The 17,579-nt window shown below is 30.7% G+C and overlaps 3 protein-coding genes across 15 annotated transcripts in view; 1 reads left to right on the top strand and 2 right to left on the bottom strand.

Annotated features, from left to right (window-relative positions):
• Positions 1-17,579, bottom strand: part of LOC129787983 (protein Peter pan) — a 1,185,971-nt gene that overhangs the window by 307,143 nt on the left and 861,249 nt on the right. The window lies entirely within an intron of this gene.
• Positions 1-17,579, top strand: part of LOC129787980 (L-dopachrome tautomerase yellow-f2-like) — a 1,067,766-nt gene that overhangs the window by 188,938 nt on the left and 861,249 nt on the right. The gene's annotated exons all lie outside the window — the stretch shown is intronic.
• Positions 1-17,579, bottom strand: part of LOC129787932 (protein lap4) — a 107,607-nt gene that overhangs the window by 18,710 nt on the left and 71,318 nt on the right. For all 13 annotated transcript variants that reach the window (XM_055823780.1, XM_055823777.1, XM_055823779.1 and 10 more), the window contains 9 exons: positions 14,767-14,877; positions 14,526-14,705; positions 13,590-13,748; positions 12,487-12,762; positions 12,252-12,404; positions 12,024-12,176; positions 3,954-5,699; positions 2,044-2,143; positions 65-230 (listed from right to left, as the gene is read on the bottom strand). In XM_055823780.1, the coding sequence (XP_055679755.1) occupies positions 65-230; positions 2,044-2,143; positions 3,954-5,699; positions 12,024-12,176; positions 12,252-12,404; positions 12,487-12,762; positions 13,590-13,748; positions 14,526-14,705; positions 14,767-14,877 (3,044 nt within the window). The remainder of the gene's footprint in view (positions 1-64; positions 231-2,043; positions 2,144-3,953; positions 5,700-12,023; positions 12,177-12,251; positions 12,405-12,486; positions 12,763-13,589; positions 13,749-14,525; positions 14,706-14,766; positions 14,878-17,579) is intronic.

Genomic DNA, 17,579 nt, shown 5'->3' with positions numbered 1-17,579 from the left:
TATTTTTCTCAAACATTTCCCATCAGGGTTAGAGGACAGATTTGAGGGGGTGTGGGAACCTTACCTGCTACATCTGGAATTGTAGGCATCATCATCATCTTCGGGGGTGTCGTCAACGTCGTCTGATTCACTGAGTTTTGGCTTCTCTCGACTCATTGTGGCAATTTTCTTCTCTTCCTCTTGTTTCAGTTTCTCCACTTCGTCTTTCGAAAGGAATGTGAAGACTTTGTCTGCCGGAAAAGAGATTAATTTAATTTGCAAAAAAAATTAAGATGTGGAGAATCTCTTAATTTAAGAGAATTAAAACAGAAATGATTTTTAATTGCTCGGATTGAATTAAAGGTGGTGTCTCAGGAGAGTCTTTGGTATTGACACATTTTAAATATTATCATTTTTCATAGACTTTAATTTTTGAGTGTTGGCCACATTTAAAGACTTATTATTGAAAATTAAGAAAATAACTTTCCGTCATCTTGTAATTTTTCACGATACTGTCTCAAAACACAAAGGTAAGTTTTTCTCAGGATCTACTGGATGGATTTTAATGGGGTAAAAAGCAAATAAAAGAGGAAGCATTAGCAGACAATGTACCGGAACATATTTTTGAAGTTAGACTTAGAAGCTGAGAAAAGTCTACAAGAATATTTTTCTACTTTTCTCAACTTCTGAATCGAAATTCAAAAATCTGTTCCGGTACATTCTCCGCTAATGCTTCCTCTTTCATTTGCTTTTTATCCCATCAAAATCTATCCAGTAGATCATGAGAAAAACCTACCTTTGTGTTTTGAGGAAAATCACAAGATGACGTCGCACCTAAAATGGCGCAAAGTTATTTTCTTACTCTTCAATAAAACCAAGTCAAAGAAAAACTTGAAGAAAAACTGAAAACATTTAAAAAGTGTCAATAGGAAAGGCTTTCCCAATAGACCCACTTAATTCTTTGTTTTTAGTAATAATGAGCATTATTTTGGAACAAAAAACTAAGGATTTTCAATTCTTGATTCCTATATTTAAAGGCTAAGAACTAAATTATGTAGAAAATTATTTTTATTTCAATTTAGAATATTTAGAGTTGATTCAATCAAAAATCTTTTTGTTTTCTTTTAATATGAATATTTTTAAAAAATTTTCACGATTTCTGTTTCAAAATCAACCTATTGTCGTACTATAAAATATAAAAAGAAACAAAATATTTATTATTTTAGAAATCGTTTAGAAAGGTATCAAAGATCTACTGAAAATTCCTAAAACTCTTATGGAAAATTTTTTTCATTCATAACACAATTTGATAAAAAAAAGAAATTTAAAATCTTGCAATTATAGAGGAAAAAAAAAGATTTTTTTTGACATAATTGAGTCATTTGATCATAAACGGTTTTTATGGTAGTTCAGAGACATTAACCCTTTCGCGTTTTTTGGATCATACATTAACCCAAACGAGATACATTTTCCATTTTTTTTTTTCTAATTTTATTGTTTTTCCAAGTTACAAATGCATGAAATTCACGCAAAGAACACGTTCTGACTGAGAAAAGTCCTCTGAAGGCATCTAGACAATGTTTCAATGTTTCATGTTGGCGCAAAAGGGTTAAGAAATAGTAAGTAGGTACATTAGTTTTTTTTAATTCCACAATAGACCTATATTATAAATTAAATGCTTCTCTTCATTCTCAAAGAATTTTAAACTATTCTTAAGCTTTTTGCAATAAAATCAGCTACTTCTTTAATTTTTTTTATAGCATAAGAAGTGTTTTGACTAAAAAAAATTTAGTTTCTTTTGTTATCTATAGAAGTCTACAGATCGTTTATATTCTACTTATTAAATTCATTTAGGTCCAAAAACAAATTTTTAAAAATAACTTTTTAAAGAGAATAAAGTAAATCTTAACATGAGTTAGAACTAATTCTTGGTTTTATTTGATTGAAATTAGAAATTCTAGCATTTCTAGAATTTTTTTTTCGAATTAAACGATCAATTTCATTGATTTCTTTAACCAGAAATTAAGACTCTAAGACAGTAAATCAGACAAAAAGTATTCCCACCTGGTTTTGCAACAGCCTTCTGCTGATCCTCCATCGCATTCTCGAAGAATCTCTTCTTATCGGACACAGTTTTGGGCGTCTTTGCGGATGCCGGTGGTGACTATGGAGAATGGTATGAATTCAACAGAAAAACATTGCAACAAATAAACAACAAATTATAGAAAGAATGAGAAAGAAAATGAAACTGAAAATGAAATACAAGAAAAACATTTATAGGACGCCACAAGATAAATCCCAAATTTTTGGTGTCTTATAAATATTTTCTTTTTATTCTTTTCACATACAGTTAATAAAAGAAAAATAAAATGTGTATTAGTTGGTAAATAGAGGAACAAATAAAATAAATCAAAATGTGCAACATGGATTGAACTTGCAGAGTTTTGTGCAGTTAAAAGTAATTTAAAAAAAAAACCAAAAAATGAGCGTAGAAAAATTCTTTCTTCTAATTATAATGACTTAAAAATTGTTTGCTGGTGTGATCTTATTTACTACATATTTTTTTATGCTCTACTAACTAATACTCGGCCTTAGTGCGTAGATGTTGTGTGGGGATGGTTCGTTGGGGGCTTATTTTCACTTTGCACAAGCTGGGCAAAGTGAAAATAGCCGGAATTAATTCGTTTTATTTTATTTCTTTTGAACACTGAAATTAGGAATGAAAGACTTGATGCTAAACCTTCTGCAGACTGCTGGTTTAAACCCCAAAATTTTGAGCTTCAAGACTTAGAGGTCATTTTTGGACAGAAAATTTGTACTTTCAGAAAGTTTTTAGCCAAGACACATTTTTTGCTATAAAATACATTTTTTTCGTGCCTGAAAGACAAAAAACCATAAAAACGAAATACAATGTGAGCCAAAAGTTAATCCATGTGTTTGATCTTCTGTATCTTTTGACTGAATTTGAGCTATCTGAATGCTATAAAAAGCAAAATCTCAAAAATTTTAGAAGCTAGACTAAAAACGTAAAAATGTTCTTTTTTATTCTCAAATTTTTGACTCTAGCTGTCGCATTTTTTGAGATATCGCCTTCAAATTTCAAGCAAATGAAAATGTTTGAATTTTTCTACATTTTACTTTTTATAGCATTGAGATAGCTCAAACCCAGTCAAAAGATACAGACTATCAAAAACACGGATTAATTATTCTCCAATAGAATTAATTTCTATGTTCAAAAAATATTTATAGGACATTTAAAATCAATTTTCAAGAGCTATAAAAATTTACTAACAGCGCTCTCACTTTGAACAAAATCTTTCCATAATATCTATATAATTTGCTGTGGTACATTCGAATAATTTAGCATTTTATAGCAACTGGGGGTAAATCTTTGCTTCTCATGGCCAATACCATAATTTAAATCAGTCCACAACAGCGACAAACCGCAGAAGTGTTCACAGAGAATGAGAGCGCTGCTTGTCAATTTTATAGCAAATTGAAGAAGTTTTTTATTGTGTCTAAGATGCTATAATTTTTTCCTTGAATAAAAAATTAAGAACCTTTAAGGGAAATTTATTTTAAACAAAATTGACCTCAAACTTTGCAAAAAATTCTTTATTTTTGAAAGAGCTTTCAATGAGGAAAGGTCTGACCAGCAGTTTAGCATCAGGGGCATTGTGATGGATGATTCCTTAAACCTGAGTTTGCTTCCCAACGGCCCCCGTGGCATTGGGATTGAGCTGAGATGGAGCAAATGAAGTGGGTGGAGGTGAAGTGACACGAATGGGCGTGAGATCTCCGTGCTGGGCGGCTGTACTAACTACCGGCTGCCCGGAGAAATGCTGCTGAACATAGCCCTGTGCCCATGTTGGCTGCGGCATGCCAAATACCGCCTGAGCCGGAGGCGGATAGCTGTAACCACCACCACCACCGAATCCCGCCACACTGGCCGGATAGGGCTGCTGCGCACTCACCACATACGGCGCCGGTCCTGGTGCCGTGTACTGAATGTAGTAGCCCGGTTGCTGTGGCATTGGCAGCTGCGAATAGTGCACCGGAAGTATCTGTGGTGGTGGGAAGATGTGATTTGGCGACAAGATCCCTCCTGGATGGTGCTGGAGGTCAGCTGCTGAAGTTGCCGTAATGTCTGAATCTGAATCACTCAGGAAGGGATTCTGGCGATTGTTATTTGCATCATCTGATTGCATTGCCTTGCGGATTTCATTCTCCTCCAGGAGGATGTTCCTGTGCACATCCTCGGTGACGAGAATGTTATCCGGGGAGTTCTCGTGAACAAATTCAGGGGTTTTCGGTGACGGAAGGACGTCGTATTTGGCGGGAATTACTTCAAATTGCGGAGACTTAACTGGGGGTGGAGGTGGCCGACATGTGGGCCGTTCGACACTTGCTACACGCTTATAGGGCACCTGCTGCGGAACAGGTGGGAGTGGAGTGTCTGGGCTGAAGGGACGTGGAATCTCACGGATGGCATTGGTTGCAGCATCATGCTGGAACTCCACAAAGTCCCCGTGTTCCATGGAGAGACGCTGCAGGGCGTCATTCTTCACCAGATCCGCTTGTTTGACGTGAACTGGTGGCTTCGGTGGAATGGGGGGCTTCCCACGTGGACGATCAGGTAGACTGGATGTTGATTTGTACAGAATTGGCTTCTTAATGGGAATCTTCGTTGGTCGACTTAGGTTCTCATTTGACTGCGAAATATCCTCAAATTCCTTCTGAATATGCTTGAAAGTCCACGTGTAGTCGTGATCGTAGCCATATTCGGAGATTGGGCGCGTCCTGTCCTCACTGTCGGATCCCGAATCCCCACCACGGGGGATCTTCGAGTACTCCTTGAACTTATCTGAAAGCCTCTTTGCTGCTAGAGCCTCCTTCCGGAAGGGATTCTCCCGTTCAAATTCCCTCTCATCCGGCTCTTCATGCTCCCTCAGAGCTTCCTTTTGCACCACCTTCTCCGTCTGCCTCTCAAGCGTGGATCGTGGGGATTCAACCCTTGGGCTGGGTGATCGCAAAATTCCCCGTCTTTTGGGCTTTTCCGATGCCTTCTGTTCCACCCGCGTGATCTCATCGCTCTCATAGCTGAAGACATTCTCATCTGACTCCACGCCACGATTTAGATCAACTTTAGGGTATCTCGGAGTAACAGGACGATGGTAAACTGGAGTCTCCGGAGCTTCCTCGCTGCTATTCTCACTCAAATCAAAACTCACGGATTTCCTCTGACTATCCCCACCACGGTAGGAGCTCACGGAACTTCGATCTGATTCACCTCTATGAATGACTTTTGGCTCAACGTTTGTTTCATGATCAAATTTAGTTTCTTGAACTCTTCTGGGTTCTTGAACATTCCTAGTTTGTTGGACATTCTTAGTCCTTTCAATTTGCTTGATTTCTTGGACATTCTGTGCCCTCTGATAGCTTCCTTTTGGCTCCTTCTCTTGCTCTTCCTCACTGAGCCTAACATCCACAACTGTTGGCTTAAATTGCTTCCTTGCTCCCGGAAGGGGTTTCTCATACATCTCCCCCTCACTCTCATCACTCACATCATCAAGGGTGGCCTCAACAGAGTCCCTCCTCGCAGCAACGGGTGGCTGCTGCCTTCCCTGCCCACTGCTGGGATCATCTGAAACAGAAGGCGTTCGAGGCCTTCCCTCGACACTGTTAACATTCTTAAGCATTTGCCTCCGTTGACCTTCGACCTGGCATTGGCGTGAAGGAGAAAGAAAATGAAGATCATGGCATTAATTTTAAAACAACCCCCTAAAATCTCACAGATCAGTTTTCTTTCGCTACGAGCATGATGACATAATTAACACACAGATGAGATCCAGATTTCCAATTTTTAGACGCATCTCTCTCTCTCTCTCAACATGAAGCTCGAGACTTTGACTTTTGCATGATCACCAGATTTTTCTTTTTTATGCCAATGAGATGGATTTTTGATGAAATGATGTAACATTTACGATGCTAATCCGCCAATTTGTGAAAATAATTTTTTTTAACAGAAATAATCAATTAATGAATTTTGTGAAGAAAGCATTAGCGGAAAATAAGGCACACAGACACACATAAAATTAAAACAAAAATATAAATTAAACATAAACAGAGACATAAAGCATAAAAAATAATAATAAAAAAGATTCCTGTGGCTTAAATTCAATAAGAAAAAGAATTAATAAAAACGTCTTCAGTACTCACAAAATTGTTTTTCACATCTGAGATATTTTTTTCTTTTAATAAAAAATATTTATTTTTATGTTTATGCTTGTGCTAAGAAATTTAAGAAAACAAAGGGGTTGATACGGATTCTTCTTTTTTTTTAATTTCACAGGGCCGGACGTCATTTCGACATCCACACAGTCCGTTGATACGGATTAAAGACATTTTTGTTCTTGAAAGATTTTGCTTTATAGCAAAGAATAATTTATGGCACCCTAGACACATTGATCTGATTAATAAAATTATTTCTTTATAGAGTTAATAGAGGAAATTCTCTTGTAAGACAAACTTAAGATTTCTTAAGAAAGATTTAAGTTTCCTTAAGATTCTTTAAGTTTTTTTTAAAGAATCTTTAAGTTTTCTTAAGATTCTTTAAGTTTTCTTAAGATTCTTTAAGTTTTTGTAAGATTCTTTAAGTTTCTTGAGTTATTTTTTAAAGAAACTTCAAGTTTCTTTTAGAATGTCTTAAGTTTTCATAAGATTTTTTTTTAAATCTTTAAGTTTTCTTAAGATTCTGTAAGTTTATTAAGTTTCTTAACAAAAATTTAGGATTTCTTAACAAGGATTTAAGATTCTTAAGCTTTCTTCAGCAAAAATTAGGATTTCTTGAAAATCTTAAATTTGTCTAAAGAAAGCTTAAGTTTCACCATAAGGATTCTTAAGATATCTTATGAATAATTAAGACATCTTTAAGAAAACTTAAAGAATCTTAAGAAAACTTATATCTTTCATAAGAAGTCTTAAGTCTGACTAATTCATCTAATTAGTGAACTTCGCCCAATATCCAATCCCAAACGCTTACCTAAAATTTTTTTTAAAATAATTTTACGTATTTTTTTAAGCAAATGGGATTGAATCATTGCGATACAAAAAGTGATTTTTTGTCAAATTAATGTGTCTACGGTGCCATAAAATCATTTTTTTTTTCAAATAAAAATATGAAGAAACTTTAAAAAAAAACTAATTTTTGTTTTTATTAAAAAATACATTTTAAAGAACTTTCCTAAATGTCTGAGCATAAGCATACACCCCTAAAAAGGTTTTTTCCTCACCTTAAAAAAACATTTTTAATTTGTAAAAATTAAAAAATAATTCAAAAAGAAAGTAAATAAAATTGCCAAGGTTTTGGTAATTCTTTAAAAATATTTCTTTTATAAATATATTTCATGTTCTCAGTAATTCCTCCGCCGCACAAAATGAAAGAAAAAATCCTCCACTACTTAAACTCACCCCCATAAGCTAAGAATTTTCTCATTTCTTACTAAAATTAAAAATTAAAATTTCTGCGTCTCTCAATAATTACAAGTTAACTGTTCAATAAACTAATATTTCTTCTTCATGTTTTAACCATTTACTAATTTTTTTTACCCTTAACTAAAAGAACAACGAATTGCTTTAAACCTTTTTTTTTCATACACCTCTGATCATTTTTTTTCTCCAATAATATTCATAACAATTGAATTAAAATATCAATTATTTGTTGTTTTTTTTTTTGGGAAACCATTGAAATTTTTCTTTTTAAATTACTTCTTATTTTTCTTCTTAATTTTCCCTTCACGTTTAACAATTAAATTACATTTATACATAGTCGGGAACATCAAATCCAATCATTTCTTTTTTTTTTCATTTTTCTTTCAATTTTATCTAAATGATTTAAATTTCTTTTTTAACCAGGAAAAAAGGGAAAATTTTGAAGGTATTTTCTCTGAAAATTGTTCTATTTTTGCATAAAGAAAAATTCAATTTCTTAGAATGAATAAAGAAAGTTTGTTAAAATGAAAGTAGAGAGATTGATTCTGTTTTAAATAATTTATTTTCTTCGTTATGTGTTTTATATTTTTGAATTATTACGAATAGTTTAAAAGAACTTTTAAGAATTAAAGATTTTTTTTCATTCAATTAGTGAGATGCGTCTTTTTTTAAAGAATTCTTTAACAAAGATTTAAAAAAAAAATTGACAAAATTCGTGCTAAAAAAAAGAAAAGAATTTCAGCAGAATCAACCCCTAATTTTTTTTAAACCTTCATTCTGCATTCTTGAATTGTTACAACATTCAACACTAAATACTTTCAGACAAATTTGTACAACAGAGATACTTTTTTTCCGATAAAATATGGACCAATTTATTATTTTTTTTAGGAAGGGAGATTATTTTACATTTTTTTGTGCTTGTTTGATATTTTTTTTCTTTCAAAGAGATTTTCCTTTTAAATTTCCATTGATTCACAGTGAGAGACAGAAATTTCCATTTTGAGACAGTTAACATTTTTTTTTATCATTTTGAGACATCAATAGATAAAAATATACACCATTTTTTACTTAAAAGTTTTTCCTCAAGTTTTTTTCTTTACACATTTATTTTTTGGTCCAAGGAATTGGTTTTTTTTTAAAGAGTTTTAGTACATCCCATTTTTATTTATTTATTTTTGTTTACTTTAGAGTCAATACAGGGACAAAAGGAATCCACTATATCGCATAAATATTTCTTTTTTTCTGAAATTAACGTAAAAACTTTTATTTCTTGAACATAAATAATTTTTCTTTTTTTTTTTAAACTTGTTTTCTATTTTTTTATTATCATTTTAGGGCGGGTGTGTGATTAATTTTTTTGTTATTAAATTTATTTTTTGTTAAAGATTGTTCTGTCAATTGTCATTGAGATGTATCATTTTATTTGTAAAATTGTGTACAGATTTTATACAAAAAATAATGGCAGTTTTTAACAATAGGAGGAACCTATTTGGGATTTGTTTCCTTTTTTTTAAATTGTTGATTAGTTAAAAATTAAAAGTATTATCAATTTTTTTTCTAAAAGAATTGTTCTAAGTAAGATTTAATTGAGTGAATATAAGGAAGAGTAAGAGGGGATAAACAACACGGTTTGAATTTATGAGTCTGTTGCAAAAATTTTCTCTTAACATTTTTTTGAGCTTCTTCCTAACTGATTATAAAATATTCCAGATTTTTTTTTATTAAATAAACAAGAATTCCTAAAAAAAATATATTATTAGGAAAATTCAAACTTTATTCAAACAACGTTTAAAAGATCCAAAATTCAAAGAAAATTAATCAAAACAGACCCTAAATACACCCTGTGTGTTACATCCTTGATTAGTTTTAGAGATAAACTGGCTTAGAAAAAAAAATTCTCAATCACTTTATTATTATAATAAACCTTTTCCACAATCTTAAGACATTAAACTAAAGTGCTTGTCACATTGTTCTTTTTTTTCTATATAAATAAATTAATTAGTTCAGTCTTGTAAACTGTTACCATTAGTTAGGGACGATTTTTGGCCGATGTCTGGAACGGCAAAATAGAGAAAAATATTTTTTTTCAAATTCTAGTTTTATTTTTTTTTTTAAACACGATAGTATTTTTTTTAAAAGACTTTCCAAAGAAAATAGCGAGCACGACAGCTATTTTACTACATCGACTAATTTTTGTTTTATACTCAATTTTTACTTTAAAAAATATATCATTCTCTTTAGAAACATTTTAGGTTAAACTTGCTTTGCCCTTTATTTTTTTTTAAACTAATAAAGAAAACGTTTCATGCGCCAAAAATTTTCACATTTGGAGGAATTATTAAGTAGTAACAACTAAAAAAAAATCACATGCTTTTCTTCTTCAAAACTTAACAACAAAATGCCCTAAAGAATATAAAGAGAAAAAAAACTTTCCCAACCTAGAAGAAAATATTTAATTAGCTATAACACAATACCCCTCGCCTGTTGTCCTTAAATCAAATCCATTTATACTAACTAGAAACTTATATTCTAAATGTTGTTGATAAACGGCAACGATTTCGCTACAAAAAAAAGTCCAACAAGTTCAAAGAAAAAGAATGAAAAATACTCAATTAATTCCCTTTTTTCCCTATCTCTTTTATGGCTTGTCAACCTCGCATTGAGGATGCACAACATGGAGAAGAAAAAATAAATAAAACAAACCTCCAGAGAACACAACACTCAGAGAATGAAAAAAAAACATTTTTACAAAACTTATAAAAATATATAAACACTTAAAAAAATATAAACTAAATCACACACTAAAGCAGTAATAAATAAATAGAACAAGACTTATAAAATAAATCAGCAAACAATTTCTTTTTGCAAAACAATAAATAAGAATTTTTTCTTCTGCAACATTTCATCATATCTGCTACAGGGTGTCCCGAAATCTATGGGCATACACTACATTTCAAAACTAATTGGATGAAATTCACTATTCAGTCAGATTTAAGATTTCTTAAGAATGACTTAAATTTTCATAATTTTTTTTAAGACTTATGAAAAATCTTAAGATTTCCTAAAAAAAAATTTTAAATTTTTAAGTTTTCTTAAACGAAGCTTAAGATTTTATTTTGCTCAATTTCCTTAAGAAATTTTAAGATTTGCTAAAGAAGTTTAAGAATCCTTAATTTTTCTTAGGAATTCTTAAGTTTTTTCTTAAAGAATCTTAAGAAAATTTTTGAAAACTTGAGAAATCCTTAAAATAAACTTAAAGAATCTTCAGAAAACTTAAATCTTTCTTAAGGAATATTAAGTTTGTCTAACTAGTGAATATTATCCATTGTCTAAACTGATTTGAAAGGAAAAGAACTTTAGAAGAAAAATTTTATTCAAAAATAATTTGAATTATTAAATAATTTATTTCTAATAATTTCAATTAAATAATTTTATTTTATTTTATTCTGCATAACAATATATTTGTTTTGCAAGTGTTTTGCTTAACGAATTCATCTAATAAATATTGGCTCACAATGATGGCAACCCCTCCTTCAATTAAATAAGTAATAAATACAGTGGGACCCCAGTACAACGACCACTCGGATGTACTCTTCACACTCATTATTTTCAATGCGCGAGAGTAGTATAACCAAGTGGTCGTTGTACTGGGGTTCCACTGTAAATAAATAATATTGGCTCTAAGAAGAGGTTAGATTTATCTTTAAATGTTTTTAGAATATTTAAGGAAAAAAAATTTTTTAAATCAGCTACGAAAGTTTTATGATTTTATGATTTTCAGATTTTATTTATTTCTAATTCCTTTACTATAATTTTGTTCTGTAATACTTTAAAAAAATATTTTCTAGCCCTTATATATTAATTAAAACCACTAAATCCTTTTAAAACCAAATGAGACTAGAAAGGTGAAAAAAACTCAGCGAAAAATTTAATTTTTAGAATTTCTCTTTCACCAATTAACTCTACCATAAAATCGTTTGAAAGCTCACAAAATTGTCTTCAAATTAAATTATTTCTTCAAGAATGAAAGATTTTTCTTTAACAGACATAGATTTTTTGGGACAACCTGTAGAGAAACTAAACAAATAATAATTTATTTTCTACATTTGCAACCTGCACAGGGTACATCAATTGAAATGCACACAATAAATTTGTCACAAGAATAATAAAGAATAACTTCTCAATACACATTGCACGGCATTTTTAATGATTTAATGCAATAATTTGGCAAATTTTTATATCAACTAAAATACAGTGTAAAGAAACTTTTTGGGAAGGAGATAAGGAATATCTAAGGAGGAGGATTCACATTTATTTATTTTTTAATTAATCACAAAACACAGAGGAAACACAGATAAAAAAAGTGCTTGAATTTGGACTCCTTCTTTAGAGCTTTAGAAGCTTTCGAAGTATCTTTTGCTCTTCAAATAAATCAAATCAAACACTCTCTGGGTTAGGATTTTGTAATGAGGATTTTTGTGAGGATTTTATCAATTTGTTTTGCAATGGCACACACAGAAAAAAGGATAAAGAGAAGAGGAGATTCAACATACCTGTGGTTGTGTGTCAAGTGTGTGCTTTGACATGACAATAGTTGTGGTCTTCTGCTTCTTGTCATCGTGATGAGCTTCAATTTGCACTTCAGGCGGTACATCAGCATTCCCACCAAGTGCCAGGGATTCAGCTGCTCGTACAATATCCAGAACCTTAACACAAAGAATATTTATTTATTTGTTAAAATGGCCGCATTTGAAAAGCTTTTTTTTTTCTCCTCAACAAACCTTTTCAGGGGTACTCTTCTCCTTCATCAATACCAAATCACTTGGTGTTGAATTCACGAGCGCCAATTCATTGGGTGGTTGAGATTTATCCTCCACCTCCGCAACCTGCAGGGATTTTATCTTCTCAATTGTATCACTGAATACTTCAGAATCCTGGGAATCAATGAAAGTTTTCTTCTTTATATTTCTTTTTTCTATCAACACTCGACAAAAAAAAAAGCTTCCGTGGACTTACAACAAGATTTTGCTGCTGTGATGCTAAATCCTCATCTTCACGATCTAAACTGGAAATACTCTGACTCAATTCAGAGCCCGTTTCCGATGCTCTCGATCCCAAACGCCTCCCTGTACTACCTGTCATACCAACCCCGTGAATCAAGGCGGATTTATCGTAACCCTTGCAGACAATCAAGTAAAGCTCATTGCCAGCCGCTCTCAATGAATCAACGGCCTCCTGATGAGAAGCTCCAAGCAGGGAAGTACCATTCACTTCCAGAATTCTCATTCCAACCTTTGTTTGGAATTAATTAATTAACAAATTAACATATTATATTGAAGATTTCTCATTCATTGCGAGATTTTTATTTAAAATGATTTTTTTATGAAAAAATTATTCTTTAATTTTGAAGACCTGATGAAGGGGTTGAAGAAGCCCGAAAGGTTATTAGATAATAAAGAATTTAGTCAAAATTTCAAAAAAAAACTGTTGAAGCGAATAGACTCTTAATAAATTTTATCAAAACGTCGCTAAAAATAATTTTTTTTAAATAAATTTTGATTTTTTTTATATTAATTAATTTTTTTCTGAAGGATAAATTTAAAAATTGTAACTACTTATATTTTCCCGCCAATCTTTAATTTCTTTTCTTAAATTGTGCTAACTTATTTTTTTAATTCTTTTTTTTGAAATTCAGCTATTTTCCAATTGTTCCGATTGTTGACTTTTATTTGAAATTATTTTTTAAGAATTTAATTTTTCTTTAATTTAGAATTTAATAGAGCCTGGATGAAGGAGTTTTAAAAGAACAGATTAAGGGAATAAATATAAAAAAAAACCTAATCGAAATTTCATTTGAAATTAATTTTTTAAATTAATTAATTTTATTTTTTTAATTATTAGTTTTTTTATGAAGGATAAATATTAAATGATGTAAAAATTGTATTGAAATTTCCTCGCTGACTTTTAATATTTTTATTCTTATTTATTCTTAAAATTCAAATCGTTTCCTTTTTCCAAAGACCTGATGAAAGTTTTAAACACATCCGAAAAATCATTAAAATGATTTTTTAATCAATTTTTCATCATTTTTTAATGAGTTTTCGCCGATTTAAACTTACCTTTAATCGACCATCTCGCCTTGCAGCACCACTGGAATTGATTTTGGAGACAAAGACACCCTCATCTGATGGATCAAGGGGATTCCCTTTCTGACCATTCATGCCACCCTTAATGTGCATCCCTAAACGTTCACCTTCGGCCTTCACCAAGATTATTTGCTGCGAAGAACAAAATTAAAGAAATCTCAATTCACACAATTCTATTTCCTCTAACAGATTTTGTGGCTTCAATTCTAATTTAAAAATTCATTTTTTACTTTTAATTCTTATTTTGGATATTTTTAAGAATTAGATTTTTTATCTTTTAATTTAGTTTAAAACCAGAATTTCAGCCTTTATGAATTTCTTTTGATTACTTTTTTTTTAGATTTAGATTAAAGAAAAAGAATTTATTTCTTCTAAATAATTAGGGCAATTTTTTGTTGATGAAAATGCTGGTCAAGCAGCTACATACCTCCGGCTTTAATATTTCTATATCGCATTGCTTGCATTTGTGATAAAAAACGAAAAATTTGTGTTGTAAAAAGCACATTGCAAAATATTGAGAAGAAACAAAAATTTAAAATAAAAATCATTAATATTAAAAATATTTAAGAAATTTTTTTTTAAATTCCCCTGCAGAGTTATTCAAAAGTTTTGCAAAAGAATATTGTGTAAGAAGAACCAAAAAGCTTCCACTAGTTGTGATTCATTCTTTTGTCTCATTTTAATAATCTTTTATATTTTTTAATTTTAGAGTTTTTTTTTAAATAATATAGACAGATTTTTCTGCAAAAATAAAAACAGATTTTTTTGACAGAATCACAACTAAATCTCCTCTCCAACAGCAAGAAATAGACTCAATAAAATTGCAACAATATTTAAAATAGAAAAGAAAAAAGACCAAACGCATTGCTCAAGACGGAATCTTATAAACTTCAAAGCAAATAAACCTACCTGGAAGCCAATTGGAAGTGGATCATGTTGAATTGTAAGGATAATTTCATCCCCAGGACGTAGGAGCTCCATTACGGCTTCCTGGTGCGTCGCTTGCGTAACATCTGTCCCATTGACTTTCAGTATCCTATCACCCATTCGGATCTTGCCCGATTGAGAGGCAATCCCGCCAGGAACAACCTGAAGATATTTTTATTTTGTGTCAAAAAAGAATCTTCGAAAAATTCCTAATAATCCTTACGTGTGAAATAAATATTCCAGGTTCATGAGCTCCAAATGGAACGCAGGAATGATCAGTTCCGCCAATTATGCTGAATCCCAGAGAACCCTGATTCTTGGGCAGCTTCACGTCCTAGAAGCCAAGGAAAGGTTTTCTTTTGAAACTTTTAATTGTTTTCTTTTTACCTTCCAAAACTTAAACAAATCATTAAAACTTTAAATACAGACACAAGTTTCTTTGTTTAAAAATTAAAATAAATATTTTTCAAAAATTTCAATAAAGAAAATTAATTAAACAAACAATAAAATTGAGAAAGAAAAAATATAAATATTAGGTGAAATTCACTAGTCAGACAGACTTGAGATTCCTTAAGAAAAACTTAACTTTTCTTACAAATTTTTTAAACTTCTTCTTTTCTATTCGGCTTCGAGCATCGAAATTTGTAAAAAGCACTTGAAAAATCATTTAAAAAAAAAACTTGCATTTTACTCGATTTATTTATTAAGAAATCTTAAGTTTCGCTGCAGAAAACTTAAAAATTTTAAATTTTTCTCAAGAAATCTTTAAGTTTTTTCTTAAGAAATATTTTTAAAAAAAATCTTATAAAAACTTGAGACATTCTTAAGAAAACTTAAGTCTGACTAAAGGAATCTTAAGTCTGTCTAACTAGTGAATTTTACCAATTGGTTGTACTCAGCGACAAAGAAATCCTTGAAATTGTTAAAATTTAAAGATTTTTTGGTCGCAGAAAAGAACTAATTTTGCTGATACCTTAAATTTTTCTTATTTGGGTGGAATAAAAGTTTAAAACTTTTATTTATTAATTCCTGAAATATTGGGTCCTGTTCTCCAAACAAAAAATCTTAAAAATTTCAAGAATTTGTTTTTAAATTTCAACAATTTTAAGAATTTCTTAGTCGTAGAATATAACCAATTATTGGATTTTATATTTCGCTAAAAAGTTTTTGACTTTTTCCGAGCTAAGACAGTTTTATAGACTTTCTTAGCTTCTTCTTAAAGTCCTTTAAGCTTTCTCAAAATTGGGGATGAGCTTTAACATTTCATTGAAGAAATTTTATTGTTTTAATGTTCTAAAAATTTCAAAAATTTGTATGAAACGAGAATCTTTAAAATTCTTAAAGATAAATATAGTGGAACTCATTTTCCCACCATTTTTTTTACTAAAATAAATCCTCAACCCCTAAATCTCTACAAACCTTTTAATTTGTAGAAAAAATAAATTTTAAATTAGTAAATTGTACATTTTAGTAATCCACATGCCATAAATTTGCATAAATGTCAATCAGTTAATTAACAAAATGCATTCTTTTTGCAAGACTTCATTCAGTGTGCTTCGCATTCCTACTTAAAACTACATCGTATTGCGTTTAGTTAATTAAACCATCATGCCCTTATATCATGTTAACTGATAAAACTTAAAAAAATTAATAAAAAAAATAATGAGATGAAAGCGGAGAAGGATGTGATTTGAGGATAAAGAGAAGGGAGAGAAAAATAAATAATAAAAAAAAATAATAAAACACGTGTCAGAGAGATCTGAAAGTGAAAGATTAATTACAAAAAAAAAAAATATTAAAGCTGAAAAATAAATCAAAGTAAAAAAATCATTGAGAAAATGAGCAAAAAATCCGTGAATTTTTGGTGATAAAAAATTAATCACAATTTGCTCAACACCAATGAATAACAATAAAATGAATGTTTGTAACATAAAAGTCACGCACACACAGAATAAATGAGAAATAATAAAATTGTGATGATGATAAATAAGTAGAAAAAAAAAATGATAAGATTTTCGTTTTAATTGATAAAAGTGTCTGTGTGTCATTTAACCCCATTTTAATTGTAGATGTGGCGTCATCCCCGCCCTCTTTGGAATCCCCCTCTTCAAATACTACCCTCCCCCCATCAATGTCCAAAGAAGAATTTTGTGAGGTTTTCCCCAAAGCAAAAGGCAAGAATTTCAGAAGGTTTATTGACGCTGTTCCCTTCGGAAAATCCCCCCAAAAAGGAAATAGGATGGAAAACCAACCCTCATGTGAGGGAAAATCAGAGAATAAATTGAATGAAACCCACAAATATTTAAATAAAATTCTCACCAAGAACCAAAATGCTTTTGTTGATAAATTCTTTCTACCCCCAATGAAACATTTAAACAAACCCAAAATGACATCATGTTTTATCAATATTTTCTCTCTCTCTCTCTCTGCTAATCCCCATTCTAAAAGTTTGGTAGTAGTAGTACGAAAATGTGTAGTAAAATGAATTTCAAACAATGCACAAATTAATACAATAATTTGCCCATAACTAAACGTGATTAAAATTATTCTCTTTCAGCAACTTCTACTTTAACATCTACTTGCAAAAAAAATAAATAAAACAACAAACATGCTTTTCTGAATCTTCCGGCAAAATGCTCTTCAAACAATGACTAACTAGAAACTATTGAAATTCTAATGAAAGACAAAACAAAAATTTACTACGTGTGACGTGTTCAAAAGTTTTCACTGTAAATGCGATAAAATTTTCTTAAGGAGAATAAATGTGTGACAGGTGAGTGTGTGTGGTGTGGTGGGAAATGCAGTGATAAGGAATGATTAATAAATATATAACACACAAAAAATGCTAAAATGTGCTTAATTTTTTTCTCAACAAACAAATAAATGATGATTAAAATGACGTCAACTCTATGAAATAAAATCAATAATGAAGAAAAGCTTTTTTTTTTTCAGGAAAAATGTTTCAAATTCCTGATTTTTCTGACGCTTTTAATTTATTTTCATGTGCTCAAGAAGTGTTCAAGTTCCCTGATTTAT

Source organism: Lutzomyia longipalpis, chromosome 1, assembly GCF_024334085.1.
Source record: "Lutzomyia longipalpis isolate SR_M1_2022 chromosome 1, ASM2433408v1".
In the NCBI taxonomy this organism is placed as follows: domain Eukaryota; kingdom Metazoa; phylum Arthropoda; class Insecta; order Diptera; family Psychodidae; genus Lutzomyia; species Lutzomyia longipalpis.
Note: the sequence above shows the minus strand (reverse complement) of the source record. Positions and strands in the feature narration are given on the sequence as shown.